The sequence below is a fragment of the Ananas comosus genome, linkage group 7 (genome assembly GCF_001540865.1).
Source record: "Ananas comosus cultivar F153 linkage group 7, ASM154086v1, whole genome shotgun sequence".
NCBI lineage: Eukaryota > Viridiplantae > Streptophyta > Magnoliopsida > Poales > Bromeliaceae > Ananas > Ananas comosus.
Genome location: NC_033627.1, coordinates 13,559,124 through 13,578,869, shown reverse-complemented (window position 1 = coordinate 13,578,869; position 19,746 = coordinate 13,559,124). Strand labels below are relative to the sequence as shown.

General features: G+C 40.7%; 2 protein-coding genes across 3 annotated transcripts; one reads left to right on the top strand and one right to left on the bottom strand.

Annotated features, from left to right (window-relative positions):
* LOC109712884 (UPF0481 protein At3g47200-like) lies at positions 1,331-5,590 on the bottom strand. 2 transcript variants are annotated; one of them, XM_020236682.1, is made up of 3 exons: positions 5,414-5,590; positions 4,738-4,812; positions 1,331-3,012 (listed from the first exon to the last, which is right to left on the bottom strand). In XM_020236682.1, the coding sequence occupies exon 3, from the start codon at positions 2,977-2,979 to the stop codon at positions 1,573-1,575; it is 1,407 nt and encodes a 468-aa protein (XP_020092271.1). In that variant the 5' UTR covers positions 2,980-3,012; positions 4,738-4,812; positions 5,414-5,590; the 3' UTR covers positions 1,331-1,572. The 2 variants fall into 2 exon arrangements, with proteins under 2 accessions (XP_020092271.1, XP_020092270.1); XM_020236681.1 differs by lacking the exon at positions 4,738-4,812 and having other exon boundaries at positions 5,414-5,589.
* Positions 9,537-11,491, top strand: LOC109713435 (proline-rich receptor-like protein kinase PERK2). Its single transcript, XM_020237516.1, has 2 exons — positions 9,537-11,304; positions 11,380-11,491. Exon 1 carries the CDS (start codon positions 9,673-9,675, stop codon positions 10,738-10,740), a length of 1,068 nt encoding a protein of 355 aa, XP_020093105.1. The 5' UTR covers positions 9,537-9,672; the 3' UTR covers positions 10,741-11,304; positions 11,380-11,491.

Genomic DNA, 19,746 nt, shown 5'->3' with positions numbered 1-19,746 from the left:
TGACGAACGAGTCAGCTAATAGTCGATTTTCCAGGAACGCTGATTGTGAAGGAGAGATGATAGAAGGTAATACCCCCGCAAGTCTGTTCGCAAGAACTTTCGAGATAATCTTTTGTATTCCGTTCAGAAGGCAGATCGGTCTGAAATCGTTAACCAGGCGTGCTCCTTCCTTTTTGGGGATTAGGCATACGTACGTGTAGTCGACCGGTGCCGTAAAGAGATTCGCGCTATGAAGGTCTCTGAATATATCAAGAATGTTATCCTTTACTGTTTCCCAGAAGTGTTGGAAGAAAATTAGCGGGAAGCCGTCGGGACCAGGCGCCTTGTCACTTCCCAGTTGAAAAGTCGCCTTTTTAATTTCATCTATAGTGAAGGGGCTTGTGAGGGAATCCGTGTCAAGTGAGACGTCTCCACGATACAGGTCGGCCCAGTCGCCGAAAGACGGCGGGTCATCTTCCACACTTTCGAAAAGACGTTTAAAGGATTGAAAGAAACAGGATTTCTTAAGCTCTTCGTTACTGAATTGTCTTCCGTCCTCATCTTCAATAGAGTGAATCTCATTACAACGCTTCCGCCCGTTGGCCACTGCATGAAAAAACTTTGTATTGCTGTCTCCTTCCTTTAGCCAGTGCTGTTTAGCTCTCGTTTTCCACAGGATTTCTTCTTCCTTTAAGATGAGTTGGAGCTGCGCTTTAAGGTCAACTCGTTTATCCCGTACTTCCTGGGTCAAGATGTTCCTTTCCTCCAAAAGATCAATGCTCCGAATTTCTTCCTGTAAAGATCTTATCGCGATGGATATGCTATGAAATTTCGTCTTACACCATTCCTTCATCCTGTTTCTGCAATGTCTTAACTTCGCCGTCAGCGTAAGGATGGCAGACCTCTGACCAGATACTTCGTTCCACCAGATTGGTACGAAATTTGTGAAGTCCGACCTAGTAAGCCATACTCTCTCAAACCGAAATCTCCTCTGAGTGCTCGAGTTTCCAGTATCGAGTATTAAAGGGGTGTGATCTGAGGTAATTCTAGGTAGTGCGGAAATCCTGGTAAGCGGAAAAGCTTGATCCCACTCCGTCGAGACAAGAAATCTATCCAGTTTGGCCAGGGTCGGTGCGCTTTGCATGTTCGACCAAGTAAAATTTTGGTTGGCAATAGGCAGATCGATGGCTTCGAGATTTGAAATGAGGTCTGAAAACATTGACATCGCTTTATTGCTCCCCCGGTTCCCGGTGCGTTCAGCCTGGTTTCTGGTAAAATTGAAATCTCCACAAATAGCCCATTTATAGTTGGAACAAACCGCTCCCAAAGCAAGGAGCTCATCACAGAACTCTTCTTTTCCATCCCAAGATGGTGGTCCATAAACATTGGTACAAAATGTTTTTTAGTTCGATAATATATATATGCATGCATTACCATCATACTGAGTAGAATTTGGGGCATTCAACAATGATATATAGAAGCTGAGCATAGAATATAGGGTTTGCTGGAGGGTAAGAACAACAAGCATGGGAGCTGGGAACACAGAAAAAGTCACCAGTTGGGGAAGTACTTGAGAATGGCGTTGGCACGGAATCAACTGATTCGACCATTGTGGTAAGACAGGACCTGATGACAAAAGACATACACATCGATTGGCATATCATCCTTTCCGATCGATAGACTCAAGCTTTTGAAAAAATTAACGATTTTGTTGTCGGTCATGCATGTGTTCGCCAAAATGCCACATTGCCGAAACAGCTTCACATCTTCCTCGCTTTGCAGCAAGTTCTGCATAATTACAGAAAAAGCCATGGTGCGGCGATCCGATCTTGGACGTTGCATCTCAAAAGCAATGAGGTTACGGAAGATGCGGCTGCTATATTCACGGATGTGTAAGCGTGGGATGTTGAGCACCGGGACAATGGGTAGAAGCCTACCCCTCCCAAATGAGATATCCAGTGAGCTGCCTGATGTTTTCTTTCTGAACCCTGTGGCGGATTTTCCAAGTTCCATCACACTCGGAGTTTTGCAATCCCAGTAAAAATCATCTAGCTGGGGACGCCATGATCTAAGTACATCACACTTATTCTTTGGGACTCGAGACCAGTGGAAAAGATGGAGCAAATGTAGGAATTTGGGAGGACTATTTTTGCCCTTGCAACCTTGCGTGGACCTTGGATGGACTGTCTTGAAGAACTTGAGGGCATATTTATGGAGTGGATTCTCCAACTGGAGCTTCTTAAATAGCTCCTCGATCACAAAGAAAGGGATTTGGTTTTGGAGGGTCAGCAAATCCACCATGATCATGTCTTTGTGACGTAATATGCCGGCAAATCTAGGCACGACGTCTAGAGCCAGCTTAATCTCCTGCTTCTTTGAAGAATCGGCTCCAAACAGCTTACCCGGCATAATCTTTAGGCTCTTTGAACAATAATGTCTATGTAGAATCACTCCCTCACGAGTCACTTTACTATGAATCTCACTGATGGACGTCAACATAAACAAGATGAAGCAGCTATCTAGCAGCAGCATCTCTGCAAATGTGTTGTCATTTGTAGAGCCAAAGCTTTCAGGCATATCTGAATCGGAGTACCATTTGCGAGCATCTACTACTTGATTTTTTATCATTTTGAAGCAGCCTTCCAAGTCAAGATGATCGTATAGATTATTCATCAGGTGGACAATCAAATATTTTTCTTTATCAGTAATATGTGTGCTCTTGTCCCTATTAAATGGCCCTATCGCCACTGCCCTTTGTTGAGATAACTGCTCTCCTTTATCGTCGGGCATCTTGGACTGCCATAGCAAACCTTCGGATGCGCCCTTGCATTTTTTCTCCACCTCTTTAATCCAACAATCCACATTCATACTCGATTCGGTGACTGAACTAGTAGCCTCCTCAGCAATTCCGCTATTGACCTTTTCACTAGATGTGCCAACATCATCAGCAACAGAAATTAGAGGCACTTCTAGACGGGCCATCCCTTCTATGGCTTCCATTGTTGTATTGCAGATTGAGGTATGTATGTCACCCTATAATTCAGTGAACAAAAATTTGTAATGAACCTTGACTCACCAATGTGGATTGAAAATGAAGAACAGTTGTGTATGAACCAAAAAAAAAACAAAAAAAAAAACACTTGATGAATATGAGAAAGAAAAAGGAATAGAAAGGTGTTGTTATTTTATCAAATTCAACAAATTCATTCTATTCCAAAAGTGTTGCTAGCCTGTTACTAGCATCACCTACCAAAGTTCTCTCTCTCTCTCTCTCTCTCTCTCTCTCTCTCTCTCTCTCTCTCTCTGGATACATCTCTCTGTTTCTTCTCTCTCTCTTTGTGCGGATACACTTTTGTTAACCAATCTTTTATTGTTTCACATATACGATATTATTCAAGAATATAATTTATTCAGGAATATAGAAGCCCCTCAATTTAAGGAGCTTACTTTGTAAAAGATAATTTATTCACAGAAGATAATTTTGAAGGTTGTATAACCAATCCAGAATGATCCACAGTCCAAGCAAGTTCTATACAATTTACCCAAAATAAAAAAGAAGAAAATAAGAAGATAAAAAGCAAAAAACGTAAGACAAAATTTTCCTTCTACTGCAAACTAACTCCCCAAATTAAAGCATTACATAGCTACACCCAGCTGCTAGTGTAGATGTGCTAGTGTAGATGATGTGTATTGTTTTGGGGAGAGGAGTGAAGGGTGGAGGAGGTCAGTGATTCAATCCCCTGTGTGTTGGAAAAAAAAAAAGAAAAACAAAACAAAACATTGCATAGCTCTTAAGGCATATAGCATCAAGCAAACATTGCATAGCTATTAAAGATGTTTATTAATTGATGATAGGATAGATAATCAAAACAAATAGGTGGAGAAAAACAATTGTTCAACCAAATAGAGAAAATTTTGGCGATTCTAAAATAGACTCCTTAACTCTTTTTTTTTTTTTTTTTTCCCTTGATTGAGACCCCTCAACTTCTAAATTTTAAAATTAAATAATGTTAGTTATAAAAACTAAAATTTTTTTTTTTTTTTTTTTAATTGACATCCCCTCAACTTCATCTTTTTTTTTCTTGGGTTATATTTAAGGGGCTATTTGATTCCTCCAAAAAGTATAGAAAATTATTTTTCAAGAAAAAGATTCTTTATAAGAAACTACTTTTCTAATTTTCTCCTGTTTGATTCTAAAAGAATAGCTTTTTTGAAAAAAAAAAATTTCAGATTTTATGAAAAGTAAGTGTTTCTATTTTTCTAAAAAATTTCAGGAAACAAAAATACTAATTCTTTATAAAATTTAGGAAAAAAAATCCTTTCAAAAAAGTTTTTTTTCCTTAGAACCAAACATGTGGAAAACTTTAAACGAGATTTTCCATAAAAAAATTTAATCTAAAAACTTTTTCCATTCTTTTCCGTAGAACCAAACAGCTCCTAATTAGAAAAATATTTTTTATCAAATTTATTCACTCTATTTTTTGTTAATTTGTCTAGTTCTATTCTCTAAAAAAATGATGTAAATTATTATTTTAATAAATTCATCAATCAGTTTGATAAAAACTCTTAATTATTTTTTGACTAAAGTAGAAGGGGCGGAGTGGAATATTTAGCCTATAAGTTAGGGGTTCTCCTTGTTTGTTTTTTTTTTTTTTTTTTTTTTTTTTTTTTTTTGTGGAGAAAAAGGAAGCTTGAGTGCTTTGTTTATTTCTTTAGAAATGAATTTAATTAGAAATCTAAATCAATTAGACTTCTTACTTGGAATCTTCAGTAGCAATCATCATCCCCTCAGCAAACTGCACTAGGTACAGTTGGTTTCTCCGGACATTTTTACTAAAAAAAAATGCATCCGCACAAACACATGTTAAATATAAATATAAATATAATATTAAAAGCATTTTTATATAATAGTTTAAGCATTTAAATGAATTTTTTAAAAATGCCTTCCTTACTAGTGTTTACTTTGAATGTTCAAAATTCGAATATATGTGCATTCTGTTGGCATTCTGTTGGAAACTCTCGGTTTTTTTTTTTTAAAGAAAGCCTCCTCTGCTAGTGTTTTTCAGAATTTTCTTTTTGAGAGATCAAATTAAAAGAAATACCTTTAAAACTATAACTATAAAAAACTAACTATAACTATAAAAAGCTAACCATTTCAGATTTTTTTTTTTCCTTTCAGATTTTCAGATTTTTGAACTTTTAAAGTCTGAAAACCAAATAAACAAAATCTGAAAAATCAAACGAAATGTCAAAAAAAAAATCTGAAAAAAAAAGTCAAAATTAAATTTTTTTTATGAGAGGTTAAATGTAAAAAAAAAAATCAAACAAACAAACAAAATCAGGAAAAAAAAAAACAAATCAAACCAATCAAATAAACAAATATAAAGTTGTAGATCTATTTTTTAGTTGTAATAACAAAAAAAAAAAATCATACCTCGTTTAAGTGCGCGCGCCAGGGAGCGACGGCGGCATGCGGGGGGCAGCGCCAGGGAGCGACGGGGGCGTGCGGCGAAGCTCGGTCTGGACCAAGGCGTAGAGAGAGAGAGAGAGAGAGAGAGAGAGAGAGAGAGAGAGGGGGGGGAGTAAGAGACAGGAAGATCGAGAGAGGGGAGAGAGAGCGTGAGAGAAACTTAACGGCTCCCTCTCCGTTAATCTCCCATTAAGTTATATCACGGATCTCAAAGCAATCCAATGATAGAAAAATCACTAGCATGAGTGAGGTTGTGCTATCAATAGCATAATAGCCTCACTCTATATATATAAGAGAAAGATAGCATGCTATTCGAAAAATGTGAATCAACTAGAATTCAAACATGAAGGCTCGGACACCAACCACTAAATCTTTTGTTAATTGCATTTGGGGCGGTATGTAATCAGGACATATTAATTAGTCACATGCATTTATGCTTTGATATTTTATTATACATTAAATGAAGAATTCATTTTCGATGTATTTTATCAATATATGCTGATAGTTATATATATATATATATATATATATATATATATATATATATATATATATATATATATATATCTAGTCCTTGGTACTATTGAGTTTTCGGCCGTTGNTCTTCTCTGCTGCACGGGTGTCTGCTTGTAAGTGTGTCTTTGAGTAATTGCAGCTGTCTACCACTGTGGGCCAATCGGGGCGCCGCGAAGCCTCTAGTGATAAAACGCCATCTCCATCCATTATGGTTCCAGCATTGAGATATCCGAGCTTTCTTGTTCGCGATTTGAGCGTAGATGTCTGGAAACAAGGTGCTCAAAGATGTTTCACCAATCCAAATATCGGACCACAACCTGATGTTCCGACCATCGCCAAGCTCAAAAGATAAACCGCATTTGAAGGCGTCGCGGCATTGCAGAACACCTTTCCACCACTGCGAGTGGGGTACAAAACTTCTTCCCTCATGTAAAGGTCTTCTTCTGACATAATAGAGGCATGAAATCAATTTGGGCCACAGTAATTGTGGTTCGTTGAAGAAGCGCCACCACCATTTAGATAGCAGCGCCAGATTCATTCCCTCCAAATCTTTGATCCCTAACCCACCTTCTTTCTTACTTTTACAGATGGACTTCCAACTGACAAGACAGGCTCCTCCAGAGATGCTAGCGCAGCCTTTCCAGAAGAAAGATCTTCTAAGTGATTCGATCCTGTGTAAAACCCATTGCGGCGCTTTGTAGATGGAGAAATAAAATAGCGGCAAGTTAGTGAGAACCGAGTTGACGAGCGTGAGTCTACCCCCATAGGATAGGAGTTTGGCTTTCCACCCCTCGATTCTTGCTGATATGCGATCAATGACCGGAGCCCAATCTTCCGTTCGTAGGTGTTTATTATAAAGCGGTAGACCGAGGTAGCGGAACGGGAGTTTCCCAACTTTACATCCAAGGATGTTAGCAAGTCTGTTGGCTCTTTGGGGGTTAGGGCCCAGATAATACAGGTCTGATTTGTCCATGTTGATTTTCAGACCTGAAGCCCACTCGAAGATATACCAAATAAACTGTAGGTTTCGCATTAAGTGTTTTCTAGGCTCGGAGAAGAAAATTGTGTCGTCCGCGTATTGAATCAGCGTAGTTTGACAATCAGTGGACGGTCCAATACCACGGAGAAGGTTGTTATTCCTTGCAGTATCAGTCAATCTAGCTAAGCAGTCAGCCACCAAAATAAAGAGGTAGGGCGAGAGGGGGTCGCCCTGTCTAAGACCCTTTCTCATCTTAAACCAATCAGTCGGGGTGTCGTTGACTAAAATGGCTACTTTGGCGTTGCAGATGCACTGCTCAACCCATGCCCACCATTTGTCGTTGAAACCAAGCCAGTGCAAAATGCTTTTCAGGAAGTCCCAGCGTACGTTGTCAAAGGCCTTTTCAAAGTCCGCTTTAATGCATACACATTCCTTTCCAGTCTTCGAACACCAGTTAATTAGTTCACTTGCTGTTACGAACGAGTCCATCAGCAACCGGTCTTTGAGAAAAGCCGATTGAGTTGGTGAGATAATAGATGACAGGGTGGGGGCTAGTCTGTTAGCCAGGACTTTGGAAATGATTTTTTGAATGCTATTGATAAGGCTAATTGGACGAAAGTCGTTGGCCTTGCGTGCTCCTTCTTTCTTCGGGATTAGGCAAAGAAGTGAGTAGTCTGAGGGGCCGGTGAAGAGATTATTATCTTGCAAGTCAGTGAAAACTTTTAAAATATCCGTTTTGACAGTCTCCCAGAAAGTTTGGAAGAAGGAGAGGGGGAAGCCGTCTGGTCCCGGGGCCTTGTCGCTTCCAAGTTGGAAGGTGGCGGTTTTGATTTCCTCGATTGTGAAGGGGGACGTAAGGGAGTCAGCATTGTGCAGTCTATTAGAGAGGTAAAGGTTACTCCAATCCCCATAAGATATCGCTCTGTCGTCTGCTTGTCCAAACCGTTGTTTAAAAGCTTGCAGGAAGAATGACCGTTTGGTAGCTTCGTTGGTGATTTCTCTCCCGTAGTTGTCTTCAATCACATCAATCGAGTTGGAGCGTTTTCGCCCGTTAGCCACTGCATGAAAAAATTTAGTGTTGGAGTCGCCTTCCTTTAGCCATTGTTGTTTGGCCCTAGTTTTCCAAAGGATTTCTTCCTCCCCCAAGATAGAGAGTAGATGACGTTTGAGATTGGCTCGCTTGTCTATTAGATCTTGGGGGAGGTCGTGTTGTTCTTCTAAGAGATCAATGTCATGCAGTTCGTCCTCTAAAATCTTCTTCGAGAGCGATATGCTATAGAAACTCGTCTTACACCATTCTTTAATTCTGGTTCGGCAGTGTCTGAGTTTGGCAGTAATTGTGAGGATACCCGAATTCTTGTCAGCAATTTCATTCCACCAGATTGGCACCTTCGAGTGGAAATCTTCTTTAGTGAGCCAAACCCTTTCGAATCGGAATCGTCTGGGTATGAGTTGCGCTTCGGTGGATAAGATGATCGGTGCGTGATCGGAAGTGATCCTAGGGAGGGCTTTGACCTTGCTGTGAGGAAAAGATTGGTCCCATTCAGTTGAAACGAGGAACCTGTCTAGTTTTGCCAGTGTGGGTCTGCGTTGCATGTTCGACCAAGTGAAGCTTTGGTTGGACAGAGGGAGATCTATGACCGCTAAGTTGGAAATCAGATCAGAGAACATAGCCATCGCCTTAGAGCTCCAGAGGTTTCCCTTTCGTTAAGATTGATTTTTGGTAAAGTTAAAATCTCCGCAGATCACCCAGTTGGAAGTGCAAACCCCGCGTAAAGAGAGAAGCTCGAGACAGAATTCATCCTTGCCGTCCCAGGTAGATGGCCCGTAGACGTTCGTGAGGAAGAAATGCTTTTTACTCTTGAGACAAGATAGATGGAGAGTGAGAGAGTGCTTTCTCACGATAACCTCGCTACAAGAGAAGAATTTGGAGCTCCAACAAGTGATGAGCCCACCAGAAGCCCCAGATGCAGGAATAAAGTGGCTTCTATCAAAAGCAGATCCGCAGCAAGAGCGAAGAAAAGAGCGAGACACACTATCCACTTTAGATTCTTGGAGACAGATGACAGAACGAACACGACTGGAGACAACAGACTTGACACAACGGCGCTTAGAGGGGTCGTTGAGACCCCGAACATTCCAACACAAAATGTTAAACATCAGAAAGGAAAGACACACGAAACACAACACCCGCGGCTCCTCCAGCCGCTCCTAGGCCTTCCCACTCAGGAACTCAAGGAAGTCCTTAACGGCCTCTTCATGAAGGTCCACCCCGCAGCGAAGACCTTTCGCCTTAACTTTTTTCTTGGACCATTTGCGCGTAGAGTGACTGGGAATAGCTGGGTCGCCTTCGAGTAGTTGCGCCTTTCTGAGCATGGCCTTGCGTAAAACAGAGCCAGGAAACTGGCTGCGGACTCTTCCGCTAGATCTGGGTGGATCCGAGGTGGGACGGTCCAAGTTGGGAGGGTGGCTGCAAGTGGAAATCAAGGCCAGGTGGGTGCTGCAGGTTGGAAAGCCTGTGCCCAGGCCCGCAGGCGAGCCCGCGCCTAGGCCGTCGGCCGAGCCCGCCCCCAAGCGCCCCGGCCCGCAAGGTCCCTTGGGCTTGAAGGCTTGGCCCAAGCCGGCGCCCAAGTCTGCGCCCAAGCCCACGGCCAAGGCCGCGCCCCGGCCCGCCTCGAAGCCCGACGCCACGCCCAAGCCGGCGCCAAACTCTGCGCCCGAGTCCACGATGGAGGCCGAGCCCGCTCCCAAGGCCGAGCCCGACCCGGCGCCGCAGTCTGCGCCCATGCCCATGGCGAAGCTTGCTCCCTCTACGCCCGACCCGACGGCCCAGGCTGCGGCCACATCTTCCGCGACGTCTCCAACTACAAGACCCCGCACCCCTCCGTCCCGAACCGTAAAACCCATAGCCCCCATTCTCCTCTCTCCGTCTTCTTCGCCGCCTCCAAGAACACCCTCACCCCCACCGCTTCCTCTGCCTCCGCCTTCCGACGCCGCCCCTCCGCTGCCTCCGCTGTCCCCGCGCGCCACCTCAGGGCGCTCGAGCTCGACCGGTCCAAAACCTCCCGCAAGGTCGCTTGGAGCCTTAAAGGCGCCCAGGCCCGTGGGTGATCCCGCGCCCAAGTCGTCGGCCGAGCTCGCGCCCAGTCGTGTCTCCAAATCCTCGTCTGGGCCTGCACCCAAGCCCTCGCCCCGGTCCGGTTCCAGGCCCGCAGACAAGACCTCGTCGAAGCCCTCCTCCAAGCCCACGTCCGAGCCTGAGCGCAGGGCCGCACCCGACCCGGCACCCAAGTCGACACCGAAGCCCACGCCCAAGTCCATTACGATGCCTGCGTCCAGGCCGCCCGTGGCCGAGCCCGGGCCCGAGCCGCGGCCCAAGCCCAAGCACCAGGAGGGTGGGAGCCAGCATGGGGCATTAGTGGACGCAGAAAGCCCGCCCGAGCTTAGGTCTGGCCCAGGGCGCCGGATAAGGGTCCAATTGGGTCCCAGGTGGCAGGAGAGAAGGTTTGCGGATCCGAACCACACATCCGACCCGAAGGAAGCATGCAGAAGGAGGGATCCGAGAGATCCGACAACTAGTTTGGAGGGGGGCCGCACAGAAAACGAGAAGGATGTAGAGAATCGTAGGAAGAAACTCCGCCGGTTCCCGAGGGAGAAGAAAATCCCCCCAGAGCTCCTTTTGTCTAATTCTGCCAGAAGGGATCCCTGGGATAGAGATACGAAGCTTCCCTTCGCGGGTACAGGGGCCAAAAAGGCGTTAGCAAAACAGCTGGCGAAAGGGGGGCGTGAAAGCTGAAGGCGGCAGTCTGCAGCCCTGATGTCACCGTTGTCTAGGGATGCGGGGACAGCGGAGAGGTTTGAAAATTTAAACGACCCGCCACCCGAGACGTCAACGGACACCCGTTCGCCGGCCAAAGAGGCGGATGCGGCGAGGGGAGGGGCCGCAGAATATTCAACGGACAAGGCGGCCGCCTTGGCTGGCGAAGAGGTCGCGGCGAGTGGGGGGGAAGTGACAATTGTACGATAGCCAATTTGGAGATACTTTAAAATAACGTATCGCCCTTCAGTAATATGGGAAGAAAAGCATGATCTAATACTGCTTGATTTATTGGTAAAGCAAATTCAATCAAGAGGGAGAAAAATACTAGACTATAAAAATAATTCCTGGCGTGATATAGTAACCGAGTTCAATAAAGCAACAGGCATGAAATATGAAGAAAAACATTTGCATGCTCGCTTCGAGATTTATAAACGTGAATATGGAATAGTGGGAAAAATCAAGAATCGTCCGGAGTTTAGGTGGGATCATCAACATCAAGTAGTAATTGCCACAGATGCTGCATGGAATAAGTATATTCAGGTATACTACCACATTGCTTTTCGAAGTGTTTAGTACTTAATTCCAATTTATTCAAACCTTTCTCCTTTTTCACAGGAAAATCCTAGTGCGAAGGACTATCGAAGCAGAAAAGTACCGTATATTAATTTATATGAAAGTGTGTTTGTCGAGAAAAAAAAATAAAATATCGTGATTTCCTATGAGTGACTCTCTTGAAATAAAAATAGTGTTGTAATCTCTTCGTTCTCTAGCTATGAGATCTCAACATTCTCACAATAATCTCGCCTCTTGACCGAGGCAAACATTGTTACACTATATTTTGCGCATGCCACTTCTGATCTATTTAAATATGTATTTATGTTAGCATCTATCATTAGTGTAAGCTTATATTAATGCTCCCTCAATGATTTCGTAAGTCACTAGATTTTCTATATTGAATGTGATTATTTGAACAACACAATGTGTCCATATAGAGTTGGTGGAGATGGATTGTGTAGAGCCGCCGGACTCCGTTGTGGAACTTGACTTTGCCAGTGAGATGGAGATCACTGTGCATGCAGTCGAAACGCCGTCCACAATGATGTTCTATGATTACGATTTTCTACTATTTTCAATCATCATTATTCTCTGTTATTTTAGTTTAAGGGTGCGTTTGATTCGCGCTATCTTTTAAAGATTCCTAGTAATCCAATAGGAATAAAAAAATATGACGGTGTTTGGTTAAACGCACTAAGTAATCTAGTTAGTAATATTGGATTTACTTGGGAATAAGATTCATCCCAAAGTACTAATCTCATTCTCTTGAGAAAGGGTGGGTATCCTATAATATGGATTGGGGTAATCATAATATGTCTAATCTCTTTCTTTCTCCCTATCCGTCGGCTAATTGGTATTATTTTTCTTCATACTATAATCTCACATCTCTCTCTAAACTTATCTTTCTCTCTAAAATTTAACTCTTTTTCTCTCTTACTAAGCTTTCTCTCTCCCTCTTTTTCTAAAATCTCAACTCTCTCACTCCCTCTAATTTCGACTCTATTTCTCTTACTATTTTTTTAATTATGCTCTCTCTTTCTAACCTATGCTCTCTCTTCCTTTTTTCTAAAAAAATGTTGAAATTTTTGGTAGATTATCTAAAATTAATTTAAAAAATAAATTAATTAATTGTATATTTTTTGTAATCTTAAATAACATGGCTAAATAATATGACCATGCGAACCAAACACAGGAATTCCACATTCTTAGTAATATGATGAATAGGAATAAGATTCTCGGACATCTTTTCCTTCCTAGTAATCTTTCATAATGCGAACCAAACGCACCCTAAAAGTATTTCTAGGATATTCTTGTTTTATTTCACTTGCAGAATAGAGAGCTGACAAAAATAATACTACAATGAATTAACCATCAAAAGAGGAAACCAACCTTTTAGCAATTTGGCTGAAGAACGCTACCCCAAAGCACTGCTTGATTTGATGGTAAAACATGTGCATAATGGCGGGAGAGACGGGTAAGGCTTTAAAATGGATGCTTTGCATAACATAGTGGCTAGATTCAGCAAGGCAACAGCGTCGAATTATGAAGTTGAAGATTTGAAAGACCGGTTGAGCTTTTACACAACCGAATATGAAACGGTGAACAACATCGAGCAACAACCAACACGTAGGTGGGATTACCAACGTCACGTAGTAATTGCTACAGATAATGAATGGAATTGATATATTAAGGTATACTAACCGTATTTATTATTATTATTATTCTTTATCCAACACTATCGATCCTTTTTTATACTTGAATTGATTCAAACTATTTGGGCATTCGCGCAGGCAAAACCCGAAGCAGAGCTTTTTGGAGAAGAACAACAACACTATATTTTCATACATTTTGTTCATTGTCATCTACAAACTCTGAATGTGCATTGTAACTGTAATAAAGCAAACAATTATTTGAAAATGTGTTACTTGACTATTATGCACACAAAGTAAACATGAGAATGATTTCAACTTTATTGAATGTCATTTCTCATTAATTTAATTGTGCATCATCTTAGTACCTACTATATGATGTTATCTGATGGTCCTATTATGATTATGTTATTAGCCACCATATACATCCAAATGGATTGTAACTTAGTAGGTTGCTTGATGACGAACGACTGGACGTTCTTGCCTTGATGAATGCCGGGAACGACCTGTGATCCCTTTCTTTTTCTTCCGGATATCTCTCTTTTGTGTTTCCGCATCACCTGTCCTAGCTCTATAGCTTTCTCCTATAGCTCTATTTTTCCTTCCTTGTTCATTTTCTATTTTTTTCCGCTTCATAGGAGGCCTTAGCTGCTTTCATCATGTACGCTTAGTTCATTTTGCTTGATGAATGAAGCAGATAGCTCGCTACCTCTTTCTCAAAAAAAAAACTTAGTAGGTTGCTATATCAAATCATATCACAAATATATTGTACATACCATAGTTCACATATTGTAACCATGATTAAAGAGGCACTCTTCAAAGAATAATATAAGCAAAAAATTTATATTAAGTTTTCAAGTTAAATTAGTGTTTGTTAATTATTTTGATGGAGCATAGTTATGTGAAGGATTTGTTTCTTCTTTAGTTGTTTTTTATTCGAAGAGATGATTGGCCCTTTGGTCCTGGAAAATGATTAATATCTTGAATTTACTTGATGAATTTTTAAAATTCTTCTTTTATTAGTGGACTTTGAAGATGTGAATTCTCTCAAAAGTTTTGAAAATTAAAGCATAAAGCTAAGCTAGCGTTATATTAACGGCACAAAGTATTTTGTGTTATAGTCTTATTTTCGATAATAGAACTTTTGAATCAGTAATTCACACCATTAAGCGTAATCTAAGATTTTCTAAGTTGTTAGGAATTGAAAGTTCATAATTTTTTTTTATAATATCATTGTCAAGTGCGTCATGCTGCCACAAAATGAATGGTTCAAATTTAAAAACCTTATAAAAAAAGAAAATAGAATACTTCAAATTAAGATCAACAGTACTGATCTTGATATAAGTACATAAATAATTTTCTAACCATAATTCATCTAATCATAATTCATCCGTATACGAATGCGTCCGCACGATAAGGTTATGTATAGAATAGTAGATTTATAGAATTTATATGGTGCGTAAACATCTTATGCGATCGGGTATCTTGGAGAGAGATGTGAAACAACCGTTGTACTCTAAAAGGTTAAGCTGTTAGAGAATAGTGTTTAAATATTTTTATATTTAACACTCCCCCTCACGTCTGGGTCCCATGACGTGGGCTTGAATTAAATGGGAGGAAATTAATATGCTAGGAGCCTGGCGTGACTCGAACTCAGGATCTCCTGCTCTGATACCATGTGAAACAATCGTTGTACTCTAAAAGCTTAAACTGTTAGAGAACGGTGTTTAAATATTTTTATATTTAACAAGAGATTATAGAAAAAGGTAAATTAAATAGGAGCTTCCTAATTTTTTACAGATGAGTCCCCATATTGGCATCCATATTTGCATTCCATCAAATTCTACTTCAGACTCATCTAATTTTATCCTAACCTACGCCTCCGTGTGGACTCGATCTAAATTTATTCCAACCTACGACTACCACTTGCTGAAAAAAAAAAAGAAAAAAAGAAAATTTATCCTCCTGCTCCTTCTCTCCTTTCTCTCTGTTCCTCTACTCTTCTTTTTCTCTCTGTTTTTGTTGTTTTGTTTTGTTTCGTGTTTTTCTGGCTCTGTTCTCAAGCTCATGCTGCTTTTAGAGAGAGAAATAACAGTGAATGTCAGCTCTCTCGGAGTTGCTGTCTTTTTTTCTCTGTACGTTTTTGTTGTTTTTGTTGGTTTGCTATTTTTTTTTTAAAAAAAAAAAGAAAAGAAAAGAAAAGAAAAGAAAAGAAAAGAAAAGAAAAGAAAAGAAAAGAAAAGAAAAGAAAAGAAAAAAGTAGTACTCCAGAAAGAGGTGGGAAGCTTCCAGAGAGAGAAATAACAGTGAATCAAGTAAACGCGTTTTCGTCGGGCCCAATTACACACATTGTGAGATCCGTACGAACAATTTCTTGGAACGTCACAACTATTCTTCTTCTTTCTCACTAAGTCCTCTTATTTCTATAAATCCTCCCTCTTCTTTCTATTATTTTTGTGTATCTCTCTTTCTCTCTCGGAGTTGCTGTGGCCTGTGATACTTTGACTCGCTGTAATTAATTAATTGATCCATATATAAGAAGGTACTAACTACTATTATTATTATTACAGCGATTTACAATGTTTGCATGTGAACATCATGATATTGCAATTGTTGTTGCTTAATTGGTTTAGTCATTTATATACTGCAGAGCTGCCGGCCTCCGTCGCGGAACTGTGGAACTCCAAGTGGGACTCCGCCGGGGAACCTGATCAGTTCGCCAGTGAGATGAAGATCACTGTGCAGTCCGACGCTACCCACAACTACCATCTCCTAGTGTGCTGCCGTAACACTGTTGAGGACGTGCTGGTCAAGATTCTCGGCAGCGACAGGGCGGGCCGAGCGCCGGAGCCGCGGCTTTTTTTCAATGACCTGGAGTTGCAGAAGCAGAAAACCCTGGCCGAATACGGAATCGAACTCGGCTGCATGCTTCATCTGAAGTGCACGCCGCGGGTGTTGGCACACACCTATGAGTATGATTTATTCCCTTTTTGTTCCCTTTTTGTTTGGAATTAAGTAGGGGTGGCAATCCAGCTCGCGTGTTCGCAAGCCAGCTCGTGTTCGGCTCGAAATGAGCTCGAGATCGAATCGCTCGTTTAGTAAACGAGCCGAACACGAGCCGGGGTCAGCTCGCTCCTATTCGGCTCGATAATAACTCGAATACATATATTTTATATTTATATAATTTATTTAATTTATATTTTTATATATAAATAAATAATTATATATAATGTGTTTTTTTATTATTTTATTTTTAGCAAACTAGGCATCTGTATGCGAGCCATTTGTTTTCGAAAAATTGAGCTTTCATATGTACGATTTTCACTGTTAGATCATGATCTATATGACTTGAAGTTTTTATAAATTTATTTTTTATATCTTTTCGATTTCATTCTTTTTAATTTATCAAAGTTTGTTGGCCAGCTCGTGGGCCAGTTAACACGAGCTGGATTTTTCGGCTCGATACTTTAACGAGTCAGCTCGTGTTCGGCTCATTTAATAAACGAGCCGAACACGAGCCGACCCCAGCTCGCTTGTGTTCGGCTCGTTTACACCCCTAGTCATGAATAGCATGAATATGCATCAATTTAAATCCTATAGCAATATAGGAGATATAGGAAGAGTTTATCCATTTCGGTAAGGTCAAACTCACCGGATATTATTCGATACTTATTCGTTTCACCAAACGAAGTTATCTCTTAGACTCCTAACATCCTAAGAAAAATTTTCAAAGGATTACAAGGTTCTAAAAAGTTTACAACGAAATTCACCAAAAATTCAATAGAAAAATAGGTGAAAAATACCTTTGATCAAGTAGAACTTGTCCAAGATCCAAACCAAAGTCAGAAGGCTTCAAATCCAACTTAAGAAAGGGTTCAACACCCAGCAATTTAACCTAAAAAATTCAAATCAAGAAATCCCAAAATAAATCATAGTTTCCTTAAAACTAGGTTTTATTCCAAAATTCTTACAAAACTCACAATTAGAGGATTTAAAAAGACTACTAATCTCAACAAAAACTCCAACCAAGCTAAAAATGCTAGGTTGGAGTTGAATGCTCAAACAGGCTCCTTTCTTCACTCCCAAGCTCCCTTCAAGGTCCAAGCAGCAAACTTCAATATAGAAGATTGAGAAGAAGAGATCAAATCCAAGGATTTTAGGGATTAGGAGGAAGAAATCCAAGAGAGAGAGCACTCACCTTCTCCTTTCTCTAACCTCAGCCCAAAAGTGAACAAGTGAGGGGGATGAGGGGTTATACTACATAATGTAACAATTTTCATCAGGCCCCTCAAAAACCCAAAAATAGTATACTGCACGAAATTAGGTTTTGCAGCATTGAGTACCGGTACACACAGCTAGATTCTGCAAAATCCGAGAGCTGTCCATTTCGGCACTCTACTGAGTTCCGGTACCTCAATCCAGTACCGGTACTCAACACCAAAATCTGCAATATGCAAGTTTTGATGTCGGGAACCTGTTCTCGTGCCTAACTAGCTCCGAAAACAGCCCAAAACATTCCAAACAACCTTCAAAACTTTCAGAATAGCTCAAAGCACTATTCCTACACTGGAACATTGCAATTTACTAAAGTTCGGTGTGCTACACTCTACTCTCCTAAAAAGGAGCTTCCTCCGCGAAACTAAAAGTTGAGTACCTAAGAATCTATCTGGAAAAGATGGGGATAACGCTCCTACAGCACACTCTCCAACTCCTAAGTAGCCTCGCGCTTGTTATGGTTGCTCCAAATTACCTTCACATAGGGAATTTCATGATTATGAAGTTTCTTCACCTCATGAGCCAAAATCATCACAGGATGCTCCTCAAAGCTCAAGTCCTCGTCAACTCTAATAGAGTGGAGTTCAAAATGTGAGCTAGGTCAAAAAGTACTTCTAAAGCGTGGAAACATGAAACACATTATGTATTCCCGATAGGTTCGGCAGCAAAGCAAGCCGATATGCTACTGGGTCTACATGCTCCAAGATCTGAAAAGGTCCAACAAATCGAGAACTTAACTTTCCTCGAATACCAAATCTCTTAATCCCTTTCGTCGGTGAGACCTTCAAAAAGGCATGATCTCTTATTAGGAATTCCAATTCTCGCCGACACTTATCAGCATAGCTTTTTTGTCTACTCTGAGCCGAGATCAGTCGCTCTCGTGTAAGGTGAATCTTGTTTTCAGCTTCCTGTAGCACATGTGTAAGGACCGCGGTAAGGGAGTTGCGACTAGCTAGAGCCTTTTTGGAAGTTTTTTGCTTAGGTGGTCACCTTTCTTTGTTTTGTCCCGAAGGGTGTACCCGACCATTTTGTATAGAAACTACCATATGTTCTGAGATGTATTTCTTCTTTTATCAACTTATGTATATCTTATAATAGTTGTACCCTTTTGTTGTAGTAACTCGTTATTTCCTCTATTGGATTGTTGCTTTAGTGTTTTGTTAGTACTTATGCTCTGATTACCATGATAGGTTTATTTCCTTATTATCTCTCTCATTCCTTCTCTGTTATATGTTTTGTGATAGACGCATTGTGTGCACCAGGGGTGCCTTGTGCGCACAACGGGTCTGTACACGTGCCGGATAAGCTTCCACTTGGGCCCGGGATGTGACAGAGGCGGAGGAAGAGGAGACGGCCCCGCCTTCGTTATTGTCGCCAAGGAACANATTATCCTATCTTTTCAAATACGTAGATTGTGTTATCCTGCCTGCTCCTGATGTAGATCCTATCTTCTCATCGAGAGTCAAAATAAATACAGAGTTAATTAAACAACCGAAGTACTGGTAAGTTATACAATTTCTTTCAATGTTAAGTTCTTTGAGTACGCTTCATCTGTACATCAACTTAGAGAAACGAACGTTGCTCTTACATTAAAGGGAGAAATCCATTCTAGAAATTTAGACCCGGATTTTAATTAGTATTGGTTTGGTTAAATTTGGGTAAACTTTAGTTGCGTTCTTCTATCCTAGATGTAGTCCTCGTCCGTCCTATTGTGTTAGATGCATAAACTTTTCTATCCTATTATTTGCAAATAGAAAAAAAAAATTATCAAATAGATTTACAAAATCATTTTAAAAAAATTACTTTTTATCTAAACTTAGCCAGACCCTCTACAACTTTAAGCAAAATTAATTCTCAAAATCAAAATTAATTTTGTAAAATTAATTTTTCAGAATTTAGGACAAACGGCCCTATATCGATATATGTATCTTAGTAAAAGGCTTTTAACTTAGTATGAAGAGAAACTTTGTCTTATTTCTTGAAAAGTGGAAAAAAAGAAAAAGGAGGGGGTGCGGGGGAGGAATTTTTTTGATTATTTCTATCAGAAACCGAATATCAGCTCAATAAGATGGCTAGAGGAAAAAAAAAAAAAAAAAAGAAGAAAATTTAAGCTTCCGGGAACCAAACATTGCGTTTGGGAACAAAGGGGGGAACAAGGGCTTATTCCCCCCCTTGTTCCCGAACCAAACACTATCAAAGAGAATCCGACTCTTTTAAGTTCTTCGTAAATTGGACACCTTCAAAAGGACTTGTTGAGAGCTCCTATTCACTCAACTAGACCTGGCAATTTTGACCAAAACCCACAGGTACCTGCAGGTTACCCATAAATTTATGGGTATGGATACCAACTTTTCCAACCCAAAAAATTACGGGTAAAACAGGTGGGTATCCATTAAGCAGTGGGCATTTTGCGTAACCCGCGGGTACCCATGGGTACCCGCACATATATTTTTTAATTACAAAATATATTTTCTTAATTAATATATATTTTTTATTTACCTAT